Raw genomic sequence first — 17,945 nt, 5'->3', positions numbered from 1 at the left:
AAATACCTAAGGGGAGAGACTTCCTCTTACCCAACTTGTTTTTCTAGGCATCCAGTACCAGTCTCCATTGTTTCCAGTGCACCGTCAATATTCACGAGGAAAACAAGTATGGCAATTATAGGAGAAAGAATAATACGAGCAAATACTACAGAGGTATGCTTTATGTAATGTGGGAGTTCAACAGATCTGAAGATCCTTTATAAATTCCTCTTGGTTCTATAAGGAAAGTTATAATGGAATAGCCAGTGGGGGATTTAAAAACAAAAGAAAACAAGACCAAAAAATGTCTACGGGCAAGAAAATTTCCTTCACATTTGTATTTTCAGTATTTAGGGTAGCAGGATGAGAATCACAAGGTTGGTTATCAGTAGAAGACTCACTCTCCTCTTTTATTTCAGTGAGCCCCAAGGACCTGCAAGGAACTACCTCCTCTTGCCTTGCTCACCTACCTCACCTAATGAGGAAATAACTTTGAATTTTACAGAGTGTTCCGAGACCTCATCTCTACCCTTCTGGTGTCAGGCTGTGCCTTAGGGAATCAACTTGAATGCTTCTTTCAAAGGGTCAGTGATGTTATCAGTTCTAAAGAGTGATAGCCACTGACTCTCGCCCTGGTTTAAATTGTGTCAGGTCAGCTGTTTGGGCTTTTCAAAGTGTGTGCTGCCAACTTATTGGTTATTTTTCCCCTTGAAAAAGCATTAGTACGGGGGCACCTGGGTGGCTCAGTGGGTTAAAGCCTCTGCCTTCGGCTCAGGTCATGGTCCCAGGGTCCTGGAATCGAGCCCCGCATCGGGCTCTCTGCTTAGTGTGGAGCCTGCTTCCTCCTCTCTCTCTGCCTGCCTCTCTGCCTACTTGTGATCTCTCTCTGTCAAATCAATAAATAAAATCTTAAAAAAAAAAAACCCAACTCCTTAAAAAAAAAAAGCATTAGTACGCCTAATGTAACAATGAAGCCTGCTCTTTTTCATTGAACTTGTTTCCTCTTTATGAGTCACCCCAGCAGTCTGCTTCTCAGTGGAAACTTCTTTACACTGAGACCACCCATGAGAATAAATTCGGGCCACACAAATGTTGATGAAGTGATATTGCCCTGCACTGGTACAGTTTGGGTCCCTGAAATCATCCCCTGTGCCCCTGTGATCCACCCCACGTTTCCCCTTTGCAAATGATCGGAATAGGCTCAAGTACCACAGACACATTTGGAGTCCTATGCGGAATATGGCAAAGTCACAGAAGAGAAGGTTTCAGTGTCCCTGAATCACTGTTTGAAGAAGAGCCAAACAGTGGAGTCATCTGAGCAGGAACTCCTGTTATAGTTATATAATATATAATATATAACATATTACAAGATATTATATAATATATATAATCTATATTATATTATATATAAAGGTATACAGTTATATAATTCCTGTTATAGTTTTCTGTAGATCAGTTACAGCGGCCGGCATTCATTTAACTGACACATATCTTCAACAAAATACTATCCTCAAGTATTTTTCATAAAGGATTGGACTTTATATTTTGGAGATGCAAAATATACCCCAAAACTTAAACAGACTTAAAAAAATTACATCATAAAGTCATTTATTTAAGAAAGTAGATCATGTTCTCTCTGAAGATGTTTTCTGTAAATCCATTCTAGACAATACATTTTTTTTTAAGTTCATGATTTTGGTTCAGCTATTTCTCATCTGATGCTCAGGCGGCTGTGTTTCTTTTCCTTCAGATAGAGATGGATGCTTTGGAAATCCTTCCGGACCACGACCCCCAGACACAGACAGGCAGGGTAGTCTTCTTCCCTGGGCTTCCGGTGTCCCAGGCAGCGATGAAGGCTGGAGAGGAGGTCATGGAGGGTGGCGTGCCTCCAGGCAGCCTGGCTGTGGTCTGTGCTGAAGGAGTTGAAGACCTGCGGGAGCATCTGGCGGTGGAAACAGGTGCTTTGTGTCTTCTGGATTTGGGTGACGGTCCATCTTTCCCAAGGAACTCTGAGGTAGGTTCTGTCCTTCAGGCATGTGTGAGAGAGGACACTTTTCAGCTGTCTCATAGTATGAGGATGTTGTGTACTCTGGGCTATGGTTCCAGGCAGGTGTCCAGCGAGGGAGCAGGCAGGCAGGCAGGGGTGCAGTGGATCGGGGCTCCCATACAAATTCTCCTCATTATTATAGCTTTGAAACAAATTATTCTAAAATGCATGATCCTAACTTGGAACACACCCCCCTGGATGGCTGGGGATGACTTGACGGTTGGTAGACATTTTCACTGCTATGTCTGAGGCTTACAGGTCTCAGCTAGGATCTCAGCTGGCCCTGGGTGCAGGAGCACCTCACTCTAACTTCTCCTTGACGTCTGTTTTTTCTGACAGACTGGTGGACCCAGTACCGTTGCACTGTTTACATGGGGCCTGAGGGCTCAAAAAATGAGGGGCCCAGTGACCAAGCTCTATCGTATTTCATGATCTAACCCAGTGGTTCCCAGTGAGAATGATTTTGTCCCCCAGGGGACTTTGGGCAATGTCGAGACATTTTTGGTTGTCGCAACTGATGAGGGCTGTTACTGGCATCTCATGGACATAAGCCAGACATACTGCTGAATGTCCCCCCGTGCACGGGACAGGGCCCCACCACAGAGAACTGTCTGGCCTCAAGTATTGGTAGTGTCAAGGGTGATAAACTCTAACGTAAACTTGGAAGTCGTGCATCATTATTTTTAACAAATTCTTTTATAAGCAATTACCAAGCCCTCCTGTATTTAATGGGAGGTGAAGTAGATTCAACGTTTTGAGAAATTGCAAAGTTCTCAGGACACATGTGGGATGGGAGATACTGTCATAGCTATCTTTGGAGGGCAGTCTGTAGCGGTGTCTCCCTGTGATTTCTTTTGCTCTTCAGTGATTTTGTCGTTCTCACCCTGTAGGTTGTGTGTTTTATGCTCTTAGGAGTCAAGCCTATGAAACCTGCTTCTCATGTTCCAGGTCTTCAGAATCAATGTTTCCAAGAGGGCACTTCTCGTTTCAAGGGATTTGGGTGCAGATATGATCACATTGCTGATTTTTTAATATTCAAGTTACCTGCATGATAGCTATGAGAAAGTAACAGACAAGATTTCTTGGTTATCGATTTCCCCCATCCTCATTTTTTTTTCTTTTCACATTAGTCAAAGAAAGAGATTTGTTTTTTCCTAAAATCTCTCAGATATTTAAAAAAGTTTAAAACATTATTTTTGTGTATAAAATAAAAGGGGGCATCTGCCAGCCTCCCACTCCCTTTCCCCTAAAATTTAGCAAATGATCCTCTCTCTGACCACCGACAGTACAGATGGGCTGAAGATTGTGCTTACTCTTTGGTTACTCTCACACACCTTCCTTTCCTGGAATGTAATGAAGCCCCACAGGTGTAGACTGACAGCAACAGATCTATAGTCAAACCAAGCCTTAACTTGTGCTTTCACCACATTCACCAGCATTCACCACAAAGAATCATGATAAAGTTCAGAAGGAAGGGGTAGAAAGGGGATTCTTCTAGGATTTGAACTTGGACTAATGATTCTAAGGAAATCAGGGAAAAGAATATCAGGCTCTGGACAAGAAAGCTTGAACTGGTGTGAACTAGTGTTTCTCCTGGAGGCCCCAGGAACACAGTGGAGCTGGGGTAGTCATTGGTAAGAAAGCAATCATCACTCAGAAGCTGAGAGGATTGTCCCATGGGCCACGGGACTTCGGAGAATCCTGTTCCTGTTTCCCTGGAAACTATAATGGTAGAGGATGAAAACCTGTTACATGAAGCTTTGTGTTTGGGTTGGAAATTGGGTTTCTATTCTTTTGTGTCCAAGTGGCCACATGGCTCAGAGTCTTCAAAATGAGGGTACACAGAAATGTGCAATCAGACAAACAGACACAAATCTATAATGTGAGAAAACAATGTTTCTCAAGACTATATCCTTAATATTAATAAAAGAAGGTTAATAGATCAAATGCCCAATTTGGGTAAGGAGAATAGAATTATTGGGGCTGTGGAAGAGGTTAGGTCTGGGGCGTGAAGGCATTCCTAAGAGCTGAACAAGGCTGTTAAGGAGTTAGACTATTGCCGAGCTTTTTTTTTTCTTTTTTTTCTTTCTGTGCCCCTAGTCTCCTGAAAGCCAGCAGTGGGGGGTTTAAAAATAAGGTGGACTAGAGGAAAAACCCATCACTTTTTCTGTGCAGGCCTGGAGCTTAGGGGTTGTCAGGTCCTGCACGTTTCTTGTGCCTGATACCACCATCTTTACTCATCTCCCTAACCGCATCCTGAACACGTGTGCGATTAAGTATTCAAAAACGGCCCATTTCTTCGACTAGAACAGCTGGGTCCTGTGATGTCACTAAGGTTTAGTAACAACCCCAGGCAAATGCAATGGAACAGAATGATCAGTTGTTTTCATGATTTTTAAAGATAAAGCATCCAGCTGGTGACTTGTTTATAGTTCAGGTCTGGTTCATGGCTGTGGTAAGATAGCTAATTCTGTCATTCTCCTGAATAAAGTCCCCTCCCCACTCCTGACTCTGCCTAAGATCAAGGCTTCATCAGACTTCAGTTATTCTCAAAGTTACAACCCTGATTGCTACTGAGATCTTGATGGGGTTTCTCTTTTCTGCAACAGTAGATACTTCATGTCAGCAGGGTTGTACACTGGGAATGTGGACTAACTGGAAGTGTCCAGCAGGGAATCCTCATCCATTTCTAGACATTGGGTCTGGGAGCTAAGTGGAGAGAGATCTTCTTGAGTTTGATCTACACATAGAGGTTCCCTGAATGAGAGCCATGAACCTGTTGTGCATGGCTGAATTAGCTCCCAGATCAGTGGTGAGGATGAATATAGAATATATTGAAACCCAAGAAGTGAATGAAGTGGACAGTGTCAATGGAATCCACAACCTACTCCTCTTGTAGGATAAAGTCAATGTTTCAGGGCCTGGGTGAGCTCAGGAAGGGAGAGCAATCTTGAAGGTTAGAAAACTCTTTCTCCAGTCTTTGAGCTTAAGTGACATCTTCATGTGTGTCCGTATACATGATATATGGAAGGTTTTATGAAATCTGTGATTTTCTCATCTAGAGAAGGTTGGAGACATTAATAAAAAGCTGTAGTAAAAATTTTTGCCTAGTATGAAGAAATAAATGTTATTACTGACTCTAGGATTCTATACTGAGTATGTTTTGGTTAATGATTACCATGAATTAGTTTTTTTTTAAGATTTTATTTTATTTGTTTGACACAGAGAGAGAGAGATCACAAGTAGGCAGAGAGGCAGGCAGAGGGGGAGGGGGAAGCAGGCTCCCTGCTGAGCAGAGATCCCAATGTGGGGCTCAATCCCAGGACCCTGAGATCATGACCTGAGCCGAAGGCAGAGGCTTAACCCACTGAGCCACTCAGGCCCCCCTAGAGTTTTTATGAATCATGAATTCCTGGATGGAAGAATATTTCCTTCACTTGCAAGTGATAAACTATGTTTCCCAACTAGGAAAAAGTTGTTTGAGTCAGTAAAAATTAGACCTGCCCTTTGACTCATATCTAAACAGATGGTGCTGACAGGCAAAGGACGATAAGCCTCTACGTGTACAGTAACAGCTTTCTGGAAGACAGACCAGTAAAGAACCAGAACACTCTGTGGACTTAGAACGACGGTTGGGGCTCTACACAATGAAATACCTGACCTTGGCTGCTGTCATCAGCTTTACACTCCTCTTGTTCTAAGATTGCAGGAAATATAACCTTGTTCCTTCAGCTCTATCTAGAAAAGAAATATGGGACTATGTGTACTCTTGATAGCCTTCAGGAGGCATCAGTAAGAAGTCACCTGTTTTCAGTCATATCCATCCTGAGGAAAAGAATGCTTTATGGATGAGAATATTTTACTCTGAGACAGTATTTTGGAGAATTAGAAATGGGTAGTTATGCCACTCTTACTGTTCCCATAGCTGAGAAACAGGCTTTCTTTGAGCCCATGGATGGTACTCTAAAGAATTTGCATCAGCTGGTTCAGAAGTTACTGTGTGGTTCTGTAAATATGTTGCTGTTGGGGCTGAGTGAAAGCCATGTGGCTGGAGCAGTGATCCGATCCTAGCATCCATATGGGCGAGCCAATATAAAAAGCCCTTTGAATATTATAAGTTTGTCAGATTTATTTTATACCTGGATATATGGCATATTATATTCTTTGTTATTGCAAAATATTTACTCTATAAGTGTCTTCATAATGAAGCTCTTTGCTAAAAACAATTTAAAAGGAATGGGGAATGTCTTCCCTGCCCACCGTCCCCGGAAGGAAGGCATGCAGTAGTGGGTGTGGATGCTTAGATAAAATGTTGCAGACTTTCGGGGGTACCTGCCTGGCTCAGTGGGTTAAGCCTCCAACACTTGGTTTGGCTGAGGTCATGATCTCATGTCATGAGATCAACCCCTTTGTGGGAGTGGGAGTCCCCAGAGTGGGAGTCTGCTTAGGATTCTCTCCCTTTCCCCTTCCCCCTCTACTCCTCCTCCCATGTGCAATGCCTTGGCCCATGCTCTCTAAAATAAATAAATAAATAAATAAATAAATAAATAAAATCCTTTAAAAATGTTATAGACTTTAGATAGTTGGCAATTTATATGGATTAATCAATTAAATAAAGGTCAAAGCAATTTAAAAATGTATATTTTTATTTGATGCCAAAAAATACATTTTCTTTGATTATCTGACCCACTATATCCACCAAGAGTTATCATAGGTTTTACATATTTATTAGCTAATTGGGTCTGTGAAGACTTGATGCTACAAAAATTTCTCGTAGTTTTTGTCATTACTGGGGTTTCTGGGGTTTATTGCTGTTGTTTTTAAGGAGATACATTTTCTGGAATCCGTCTAAAATGAGGACTTTTAATTCCAACCAGTAGATGGCAGAATAATATCAGTCCCTAGAAAGTGGTTGTTCACAGACTGTTACGAAGTAAATAGAGGAATAAATTTATTATTCATGCATTTTGTTAAGGAACACTTTACCAGTTCTGCACTGTGAACAATCACCTTTGATGAACAAAAGCAAGAACATCTCTCTTTAACAAAGAAATTAGAAAACTACAATCACCCCTATTAAAATTACCTACAAGACATGATGACATGTGTCACTACTATAATTTTCCTGGAAATATTAACCAATCTTTCAAGTTATGATACAAATAATATAGAACAAGTTTTTTATACTATGCAGGTAATATAATATGATTCTCTAAGGTGAAAACACAAGAGAATCCACCCAAAAATCTGTTACAAATCAATGAGACCAATGTTTCATCCAAAAACTTAAGAATCAACGACAATAATGATGTTAAAAAAGCAACATGCTAAAACCATGCATTTCCTATACTGATGCAATAAAGTTTGGAATACAATGTGAAAACAAAATCATTCAAAATAGCAATCTATACCAAAGACAACGTGAAGAAAAGATCATCGGAACTGAAGAAAGACCCTAAATGGCCCATATAAGATATTATTATATGATTTTAAAAAGCATAAAAATTCAGAGAGAAAGTAAAAATTATCCAAAAAGGGATGATAGGAACAACTGGATAATAATTTGAAAACACACATTAGATTTTACGCTAGAAGTATAGTAAAAAGTGATATTCATAACAATAATATAAAATACTGGGATAATTATACCATATCACAGTGGGAAAAAATACACAAGAAAATATTTAAAAATGACAAAGGAAAAAGTAATTTCACTACATTGCCAAAAAACTTTGCATATTAAGACACATACTTAAGGAAATAAGATGGGAAAATACTTACTGTAAATAGACTAATATTAATGTAAAAGGAATTTTTGAAAATTTATTTTAAAAATTCATGTTCATTTCAATCAGAAAGAAAAGCAATTGAACAAGAGATAAGCAGTAAATGCTCCCTTAGCAAGTTAAGAATTAGAGCTGATAAAGCAACTGCTAAGGATGAGAAATGTGACATCAGTACTATGGAAAAAACAGCAAAATTACCACCACAAGTTCAAAATGCAAAAAAGATGGACATATTTGACTGCATTATATGGAATGGTGAAGGGGGTCAAAAGGTACAAACTTCCAGTTATAAGATAAATTAGGATGTAGGGTACAGCATGTGACTACAGTTAATAATATTGTATATTTGAATGTTGCCGAGAGTAAATCTTTTTTTTTTTAAGATTTTATTTATTTATTTTTATTTATTTATTTATTTATTTATTTATTTAAAGATTTTATTTATTTATTTGACAAACAGGGATCACAAGTAGGCAGAGAGGCAGGCAGGGGTGGGGGGGAAGCAGGCTCCCCGCTGAGCAGAGAGCCCAATGTGGGGCTCGATCCCAGGACCCTGGGATCATGACCTGAGCCGAAGGCAGAGGCTTTAACCCATGAGCCACCCAGGTACCCCAACTGAGAGTAAATCTTAAAATGTTCTCATTCCAAGAAAAAAATCTGTACCTATGTGTGGTGATGAATATTAATTACACTGACTGTGGTGATTATATATCTATCTATATCTATCTATATCTATATCATATCTATATCTGTATCTATATATCTCAAATCATTATTTGTGGACCTCAACCAATACATGTCCATAATATCTCAACTAAAAAGTTGAGTAGCCTTGCGCCCATAAAAATGCCATAAATGGAGAAAAAAAAAAGTCTTTGCAGCAAGTAAGAGATTTAAAGTAAAAGACAGGAAAAAATGATTCACAAGTGAATACACATACTCAATAAACAAAAATTTCAGGGTTGTAATAAAAAAAGAAGAAAAAACCCAAACAAGAAAGCTAGAACTATAAAGATTTCCTTCCAAATAATCACTAAATACATTCTGCTGGAAATGCATATTGGTACACTCTTGGAATTTTAAGAGCCTACACTATTTGACTCCGTTTTACTTCTTTAGAATTTATTACAGAGTCAGACATGGACAAAATTTTATGTAGGAATATTAAATCTTGCTCAATTTCTAATGAGGGTAGATATTTAATAGATTAATCTATTAATTTAATAGATATATTTAGGGTAGATATTTAAATATACTCATAGGGAAATGGAAAAAATACGAAGGTACATTCATGAGTGCAAAATTCTACAGATATTTAATACTTTCTAAGAAAAATAACCTATGAAAATCATTAAGATAAAACTAAAGTCAAACCACATAAATCAATGGAACAGAATACAGAGCCCAGAAATGGACCCTCAACTCTATGGTCAATTGATCTTCGACAAAGAGGAAAGAATATCCAAAGGAGAAAAGATAGTCTCTTCAACAAATGGTGCTGGGAAAACTGGACAGCCATATGCAGAAGAATGAAACTGGACCATTTCCTTACACCCCACACATAAAAATAGACTCAAAATGGATGAAAGACCTCAATGTGAGACAGGAATCCAACAAAATCCTTAAGAACACAGGCAGCGACCTCTTCGACCTCAGCCGCAGCAACTTCTTCCTAGAAACGTGCCAAAGGGAAGGGAAGCAAGGGCAACAATGAACTACAGGGACTTCATCAAGATCAAAAGCTTTTGCACAGCAAACAGTCAACAAAACCAAAAGACAATGAAAAGACAGAATGAAAGAAGATATTTGTGAAGGACAAATCAGATAAAGGGCTAGTGTCTAAAATCTATAAAAAAAACTTACCAAACTCAACACCCAAAGAACAAATAATCCAATCAAGAAATGGGTAGAAGACAACAACAGACATTTCTGCAAAAAGACATCCAAATGGGGGCGTCTGGGTGGCTCAGTCATTAAGCCTCTGCCTTCAGCTCAGGTCATAATCCCAGAAGATGGAGCCCCGCATCAGGCTCCCTGCTTGGCAGGAAATCTGCTTCTCCCTCTCCCACTCTTCCTACTTGTATTCCCTCTCTCGCTGTGTCTGTCAAATAAATTTAAAAAGAAGAAGAAGAAGACGACAACATCCAAATGGCCAATAGACACATGAAAAAGTGCTCAACATCACTCACCATCAGGGAAACACAAGTCAAAACCACAGTGGGATACCACCTCACACCAGTCAGAATGGCTAAAATTAACAAGTCAGGAAACGACAGATGTTGGTGAGGATGCAGAGAAAGGGGAACCCTCCGACAATGCTGGTGGGAATGTAAGCTGGTGCAGTCACTCTGGAGAACAGTATGGAGGAGCCTCAAAAAGTTGAAAATAGGGCTACCCTATGACCCAGCAATTGCACTACTGGGTATTTACCCTAAAGATACAAATGTAGTGATCCAAAGCAGCACATGCACTCAAATGTTTATAGCAACAACGTCCACAATAGCTAAACTATGGAAAGAACATGGATGTCCATCAACAGATGAATGGATAAAGATGTGGTATATATACACAATGGAATACTATGCAGCCATCAAAAAACCCTTGAAATCTTGTCATTGCATCAACATGGATGGAACTAGATGGTATCATGCTAAGTGAAAAAAGTCAATCAGAGAAAGACAATTATCATATGATCTCTCTGGTAAGAGGAATTTGAGAGGTGGGGGTAGGGGGTCATGCGGGAAGGGAGGGAAAAAAATGAAACAAGATGGGACTGGGGAGGGAGACAAACCATAAGAGACTCTTAGTCTCAGGAAACAAACTGTGGGTTGCTGGAGGGTCAGGGGAGGAAGGGATGAGGTGGCTGGGTGATGGACACTGGTGAGGGTATGTGCTATGGTTAGTGCTATGTACTGTACCGGTACCCCTAGGGCAAATAATACATTATATGTTTATTAAAAAAAAAGTCAAAAATTATGATGCAAAATGCCAACTTTATTAGTACCAACTATCCTTCACTAAATGCTTCCCAGTGCATGTCTTATGCCAATCACTTTGTAACATTCTCAACTTGTAATTCTGATAAGATACCACAATTATTAATACCCACCATAATGCCATTGACAAAAGGGTAAACGTTAGCTTTGAGAGCTTAGGGTCTTTCAGTTAATAATTGGTTGAGCTGTGGATAGGACATTGGTTTTATTTCTCTTGATGGTGTGTTTTTGTAGTTTTGAATGAAATGTTCTGTAGGAGCATACTTTATCTTTGTAATCAAAACCAGGTAATTTCAATTACGAACCAGAAAAATATGAACATCAATGAATGTGTTTGCTTTATGGGTAAACTACAGGAATTCTGTTGGCAAGAAGGGAAAAAAAGTATGGATTTGAGTAAAAACAGAATCTGTTTTTCTTAATGCACGTGTATTTGATAACTAGGAAAAAAGCACATTATTTTTTAATATATAAATATTTTATAAAACCTGAAGAAAAAGTCATAATGATAGCAGTGTGTTTCAAAGTTGGATTTATTTCCTTTTATCATCCAGATTTTAGGTTAAGGTCTGGCATATTTGAAAAATATTTGACAAATGTCTGTACCTATGTACATGTATAATATATCCAATGTTAACAGAAGTTACCCTTGGCATGTGGAAATCATTGATCATTTACAGTTTCACTTTTATTTTCCTGTACTTTCTATAATACACATAAATTACTTCTATAATCAGAAAAACTAATGAATATTAATTTTGAAACTTAGAAAAATAAGAAACATTAAAAATATCTAATGTGTTTACAGTTTACCCTTTTTTTCAGTCTTAATCTCCCGTAAAAAATTATTAGCTTATGAAAGTAAAATCTCTTTCCAATCATTTTAAAGTCACTGAAAATTTCTTTATCTATGAGCAAAGAATTCCAGGTGTAATTAGTAGCATTAGCATATCATCAGTCACCTACTCTAGGACTGCCAAGACAGCTGTCCACTGCAGAAAATTCTAAAACGGTGAGAAGTGGAGCGTGTGAGGCTGGAGGTAGGGGATATAGGTGGAATAGTTAGCTTATCTAGTTAAGCAATTCTTAGCTAGTTACAAAGCAACAGTCAACTGTAATAGAAGGCAAAAACCTTTTTTCAACAAGGTAAAGAGAAAAGCTTGTGCAGAACAGAAGGCAAGCAGAGCAATACCACCTCAGCAGGTGAGAATTAGCACCAAGAGTAATAATACATCAATACTACATAAAAAAAAAACCAAAAAACAAAAAACAAAACAAAACAAAAACATAGCAGAATTATCCCTAAAATGTCAAAATGCAAAAAGATAAATTTTCTATCTAAAATTAACTGAATGGCCCTGCCTTTGTAAAACTGTAATAGATTAAGAAAAAGAAATCAATACAAACAAATGCCAGTTAAATTATATTTATTATATAAAGAGATCCTATAACTTGGTATGAAAAAAACAAAGCAAGTCCAATAGGTATCACAAGGGTAAAGGACATGAACATTCAGAGGAAACAGAGCTACTCAAAAAACACAAATATTTAACTTCATTAATAAAGAAATGATTGGGATGCCATTTCTTGCTTATTTAATGCACAAAGTTAACATCAATTTCTACTTTTTCTATTTTCTACATGTACTCAACTGTGCTATTTTTAGTAATAAAAAATCAGTCATTTAAAAAAACATTGAAAGTATGAAATTTTCTGCCAAGGCAGAAATCATAAAAAGCATTAAAATGAATCAACACTTGTATGGGCAGTAAGGTTCAGATCCTTGGAAGCCAATTACTTTTGTCTGGGTTCCTGAGTTTTCTTATGGGATTGTCAATGAAGAGAAGATCATTCCTGATTTATACTATGACAACTTCCCAAGTGTAGGGATATATTTATATGTATGTAAATGTGCCTATGTAAATTTTTCTTCAGGTAGGCAATTATTCCAGGAAAGTACCTCTCTAGAATCACTCACTACATACAAAGGTCTCCTATGACTCCCATTCGCTGAAAAGGTCTCATTAAGATCTCCCCATATGATTCTCAACCAGTAGGGATGCCCTTGGTATTTCAGAGGCTGAACATCTACTTTAGTACCTGTCTGAAAATCAGCAGTGGCCTAGGCTTTCTGTAACTGGCTTCTTAGGGAATCTGAAGTTGGTCCTGTTCTTTAGACACAGACAAAGGGACATTTTTCTGATTTGAAACAGAACTGAGTCTATCTCCTGCTTGCTCAGATCACAGGCTTGAGGCAGATCCCACAAAGCTCAGGACATACACTGCCTAGAGCAACCACCCCAAATCAAACGATCATGTTAGAATGACTAAGTTGGGAGACTGAACTTAAAATCCTTCAGCTTTGTTCAGCATATTTCATTCTTAGCTTTCCTCATGTAAGTTTTACTGAACAAAAAGGCAGAAGAGCAGAGCTTACTTTAACTTACTCAGCAAAACCAATTCTCAGAAGCCTGAACTCTGCTAAATAGCCTGTATAAAAGCAACTCTATAGAAAACAATACACAGCAGAAAAAGTAATATGATTCATCTGAAATAACAATTTAGCCAAATGACAGATTTGGTAGTCAACCTAATATGTTGTAGCCCTTATCTGTCTCAATTTAGTATGACTCTATACTTATTTTCTGGTACTGAATTCCCACTTGAATAGAAACAGCTGCTAGGTAGAAGAAAAAAATTAATTTAAAAACAATTTCCCTATAGCTGAAATACCAATCAATTTAAAAATTAAATGTGTATGTGTATGGATGTATGGATGTATATACACATGTATGTAATATATGTACATACATATTTATATTCTCTCTCTCCCCTTCCCTCTCTCCAGAGAGAGATACAAAACGCTGACTTAGGGCTACACTGTTTACTTCTCCTATCTAAGAAACTTCACATATTCTGAATGCACTCAATCAGGTGAATTGGCAATGATGTCAAAAACTATACGGAAAAAGGGAGGTAGGTGATAATATTTGGTGACCTTTTATTTATTTTAGGTCAGGGCAGGCAGCCTCCCTTTGATGTTTTGAAGTCAAAGATGAAAACTTGCAGCTTTGAAGCATAATGAACATAATTATACATTTACTACAATCACCTACAATTTGACTTACACAACACCACAAACACATCTCAAACATTTTTCTACGTATCTTTTTACATTTGTTAAAACAGCTGGCTATGTTGAATACATTTTCAGAATGCATTTGTTAACCATATGATAAACACAGAACCAAACAAGACAAATAACATCAATTACCATTTTATCTAATAACTGTACCAATCATTATAAGATACAACCGAAGGGGAAGTATGAGATCATCCATGACGCACTGCAAAGGTACTACATTTTAGTCCTAAGAATGATCCGAAGGTGCTGAAAGAGGTGATTCTCTAGAAGGTGATCCAGGGTTTTCCTCAGGTGGAAAAACTGTGAGAGTACAAGCTCGAATGCCACCAAGTGATTCTGGAAGGTCAAAAACTTTATGCCACTCATCCTTTTCTGGGTCATATTTTTGGACAATTTCTACCATACAACGATTATTCCAAGAATATCCACCTACAACATAGATTTTATTTTCAAAGACGGCAACTCCAACATCACTTTGACCTCTTAACATAGCAGCAATTGGTGTCCACTGGTCAAGGGTTGGCGAATAGTATTCACAGCTTAGAACATCATCATAATCACTTGTTCCTCTGAAGTGATTGCCACCAATGACATAGAGCTTGTCTCCAACTGTACACATGCAGTGCAGACCTCTGACCGTGGTCATTGGAGCCTTCTGTGTCCATTTGTCTGTATCTGGGTCAAAACACATGAGCTCATTCTGGAAGGTGTCATGAGTAATTCCTCCTGAAATATACATTAGGCCTCCATACACTGTTCCAGCATGGCCATAGTGGGGTTCACTCATTTTTGCAACATAGCTCCACTCATTCATCCTTGGGTTGTAACATTCTACCGTGGCCAGTTCACCAGCTGCACTTCGCCCACCAACAGCATACAAATGTCCTTTGAGGGCACTCAAGTGGAAGAATGTGCGCTTTTCGTTTAGTGATGCAACCTGCACCCATTTATTATACCGAGGATCAAACCTGAAAACTGTATCAACAGCAGTTTTTCCTTTCGTATCGTAATTGCTCTGACCACCAACTACATAAAGAAAGTTTCCAATGACGGCAATACCATGCTGGTATCGAGGAGCATCCATGGGGGCTAGTGATCTCCATTCTTGTGCCCTTTCATCATACATCCGTAATTCTTTACTGACAACCAGCTGCTGTCTCAAAACTCCTCCTAATGTGACCAAGTGTGTCGAGTCAGATCGAATGGCAGTTCTATCTGACTGCATCACTGGCTGCATATACGGCATCATCTGGTAATTGCTAGCTTCTAAAAGCAAATTCACACAGGTATTGTCTGTTCTCATGAAATCTACTGTCTGCACGTAATTGATGAGATCCTGGGGTGTCATCAATGGAAATCGAATATTCTTCATTAATTTTGCAGCATAATCCATCCGAGGGTCTTCCAACCTTAGCCAGCGACAGGCAGCCTTGAAGAGCTCAAGTTCAGAACAGTGCTTAAGACTATTACTAGATAGCACAAAGGCAAGCCGTTCAAAGGGGAGTTTCAGAAACTCCCCAGTACTCAGTAATGCAGGAAAATTCTTCAGGATGAAATTATTGACATATTTATCCACTTCGATAAGATTGTAGGTGTTAGCAATTCGCCCAACTTCAACACAGTTATCTAAAGAGACTCCTGAAATAAGAAATACTTTACAGAAGTCCAAAACAGGTAAAATTTGTAAAAAGCTGGCAGCTTCAAGTGTGTCCTGGAGATTGTCCATATTAAGGGAAAGTTTTGCAGTATAAATAAAATCAATTATTTTCTTCAGACCAACCTTGTTCACCCCATGAAGCTTAATGCACATTAAATCTTGTTCTTTCATTCCACCTGTGAACATCGCCTTGAAATAATCACTGGCAGACGCCATCATAGCTCTGTGAACGGGGAAGATTTCATCTCCATCACCTGGTACCAGGGTCACATCACAAAGCAAGCCTTCTATTCTAAGCTGATCGAAGCCTTGCAATACCACCGAACTGTGAGTATTGCTGGTAAAAAACCGTGTGGTTCCTGCCTTGCAAGGCTGCAGATGGGCGGAGACGCCCATTTCACCGTTACCAAGAGACACTTTCATGGGAAAGCCTTCCTCTGGCACACCGATCTGTGCCCGAGCACGCAGTTAGAACCCGAAAGCTTTCAAGGAAACGAGGCAGCCCGAAGAGCAGGAGAGCTCGCTTTCCTTTTCAGGGGCAAGCAGTCCCTGTGGCGCCTCTCACAACACACCAGTCAGTCATCCACGGACAACTGTTCCACAACAGGACCACAAAGGGCTGTGGACCTCAAATCTGATTATTATGCAGATGATTCACCAAAAGGCGGTTAAGGGACCCGGTTCACCTGGTCAGGCCTGCGCGGCCGCTCCTCCAACAGTTCCGCTCCGGGCCAAGGGCGAGGCGCCGCCACGTACAGCGACTCGCGAGGCGGCGAAGCCGGCCACCTCAGCGAGCGGCCCGTTGCGCCCTCCGCTGCCACCAGAGCGCCGCCTCGGCGACTGTGTTGGGACGAGGGCCTGGAACACGGGTCTGGCTTGGGTCTGGGCCTGGAACACTGGCCTAGCCGCGGACGCCGAGCCCGTCCTTCCGGAAAAGCCTCGTCCCAGGATCCCCCGGGCTAGGAGCGGCCGAGGCGGCTACTGCGGCTGCGCAGCCGCCTGCTCGCGTCAGTGGGCGGGCGTATGGGGGATGGGAAGGAAGGGAGTGGGAGGCGCCGAGTGGGGTGTTGGGGAGCTGCGGCGCGGGTTGCCTGCCAGCTGGCTGGCGGCTCCGGGTTACTCCGTTTGTGGGATTCTGTCGGCCCCAACGGGTGCACGTATGTGATGCTGCCAGTTTGGTGTAAACTTGCATGGCATCGGAGCTCTCCGGCTAAATTCATACTTTCTCTTTAAGATTTACACTTCCCGGCTTCTGCCTTTTGAATGAAATGTGGCTTTTGAAAAGAAACAGGGCTGAAGAGGGCCTACCGGCAAGATGCTGAAAACTGTTCCTCAATAAAGCGCTTGAGTTAGGATTTTTATCCTGCACAATTTTAGTAACACCTCAATTATAATTTTGATTCATATTTTCATATTACTAATCATTTGAAATGCATATCATGTGTCTCTAAATACCAAATTGTGACCATAGTATGTAAATAATATAGCTTGAATTTTTGCTCTGCAATACAATTCTAAATTGCCTTCCACTCACACATTTTTAAATGGCTACACAACTTTCCGGTGACTCTACAGACTATAGTCTCCTCCGGCCATTATTTGTTCCTAAATATATACCTTCTTGTACTTCATTTTTTATAGTCTCTTAATAAACTAAAATCTAGGCACAAAGGTTTCCCCTGTATTTAGATAAACACTAAGGATTCAAGACATATAAAAATTTCTTTCCAAAATGTTGTCACCAGCAATGTTTGTGCATTTCCCCCATATTTATTTTTGCTTTATGGATATTTTCTTTAACTTGCATTTCTTCAGTAGTAAATTTCAATTTTGACATATGAATAAATACATTCTGACACAATTTCTTCCAACATTTCCCATGGTTTGAAGAGTTTAATGTCTTTTATATCTAACTAGTTTCTTTTGCATATGCAAACCTGTAAGGATATAACTGTATTCTAAAAGATAACAGCCCAAGGAAGAAGGGGATAGTGGCAGACAGAGGCAGAAGCAGGGAGCCTCACATGGGACTGGATCCCAGGACCTGGGGTTCATGACCTGAGCCAAAGGCAAATGCCTAATGGACTGAGCCACCAAGGCATTCCTATATTTTTATTCTCTTTATTTAAAGTTTTACTGTCAAACCTTTTTGCATTTGTTCATTTTTAATAAATAAACACAAAGACTTATTTTGTAGCTCAGCAGAAGGTACAGTTCATTCATCCATTAGATTCAATTTAAATACTTAAGTTGCTAAATCACAGGCACTTTCCTTGCCTTCAAGATAAAAAGCTGAATAAAGAAAACGAAGTGCCAGGGGCATGGGTGGCTCAGT

The 17,945-nt window shown here is 39.6% G+C and overlaps 1 protein-coding gene across 1 annotated transcript; it reads right to left on the bottom strand.

Moving 5' to 3' along the window:
* Nucleotides 1-12,218: 12,218 nt before the first annotated feature.
* Nucleotides 12,219-16,566, bottom strand: KLHL9 (kelch like family member 9). The gene has a single exon (XM_032880499.1). The coding sequence runs from the start codon at nt 16,031-16,033 to the stop codon at nt 14,180-14,182; it is 1,854 nt and encodes a 617-aa protein (XP_032736390.1). The 5' UTR covers nt 16,034-16,566; the 3' UTR covers nt 12,219-14,179.
* Between the last annotated feature and the right edge of the window lie 1,379 nt (nt 16,567-17,945).

Source organism: Lontra canadensis, unplaced genomic scaffold (genome assembly GCF_010015895.1).
Source record: "Lontra canadensis isolate GAN:19392208 unplaced genomic scaffold, GSC_riverotter_1.0 scaffold70, whole genome shotgun sequence".
Lineage (NCBI taxonomy): Eukaryota > Metazoa > Chordata > Mammalia > Carnivora > Mustelidae > Lontra > Lontra canadensis.
Note: the sequence above shows the minus strand (reverse complement) of the source record. Positions and strands in the feature narration are given on the sequence as shown.

Bases quoted from the DNA above. Each gene is read 5' to 3' on its own strand.
- KLHL9 (XM_032880499.1), bottom strand. From the start codon at position 16,033: ATGAAAGTGTCTCTTGGTAACGGTGAAATGGGCGTCTCCGCCCATCTG.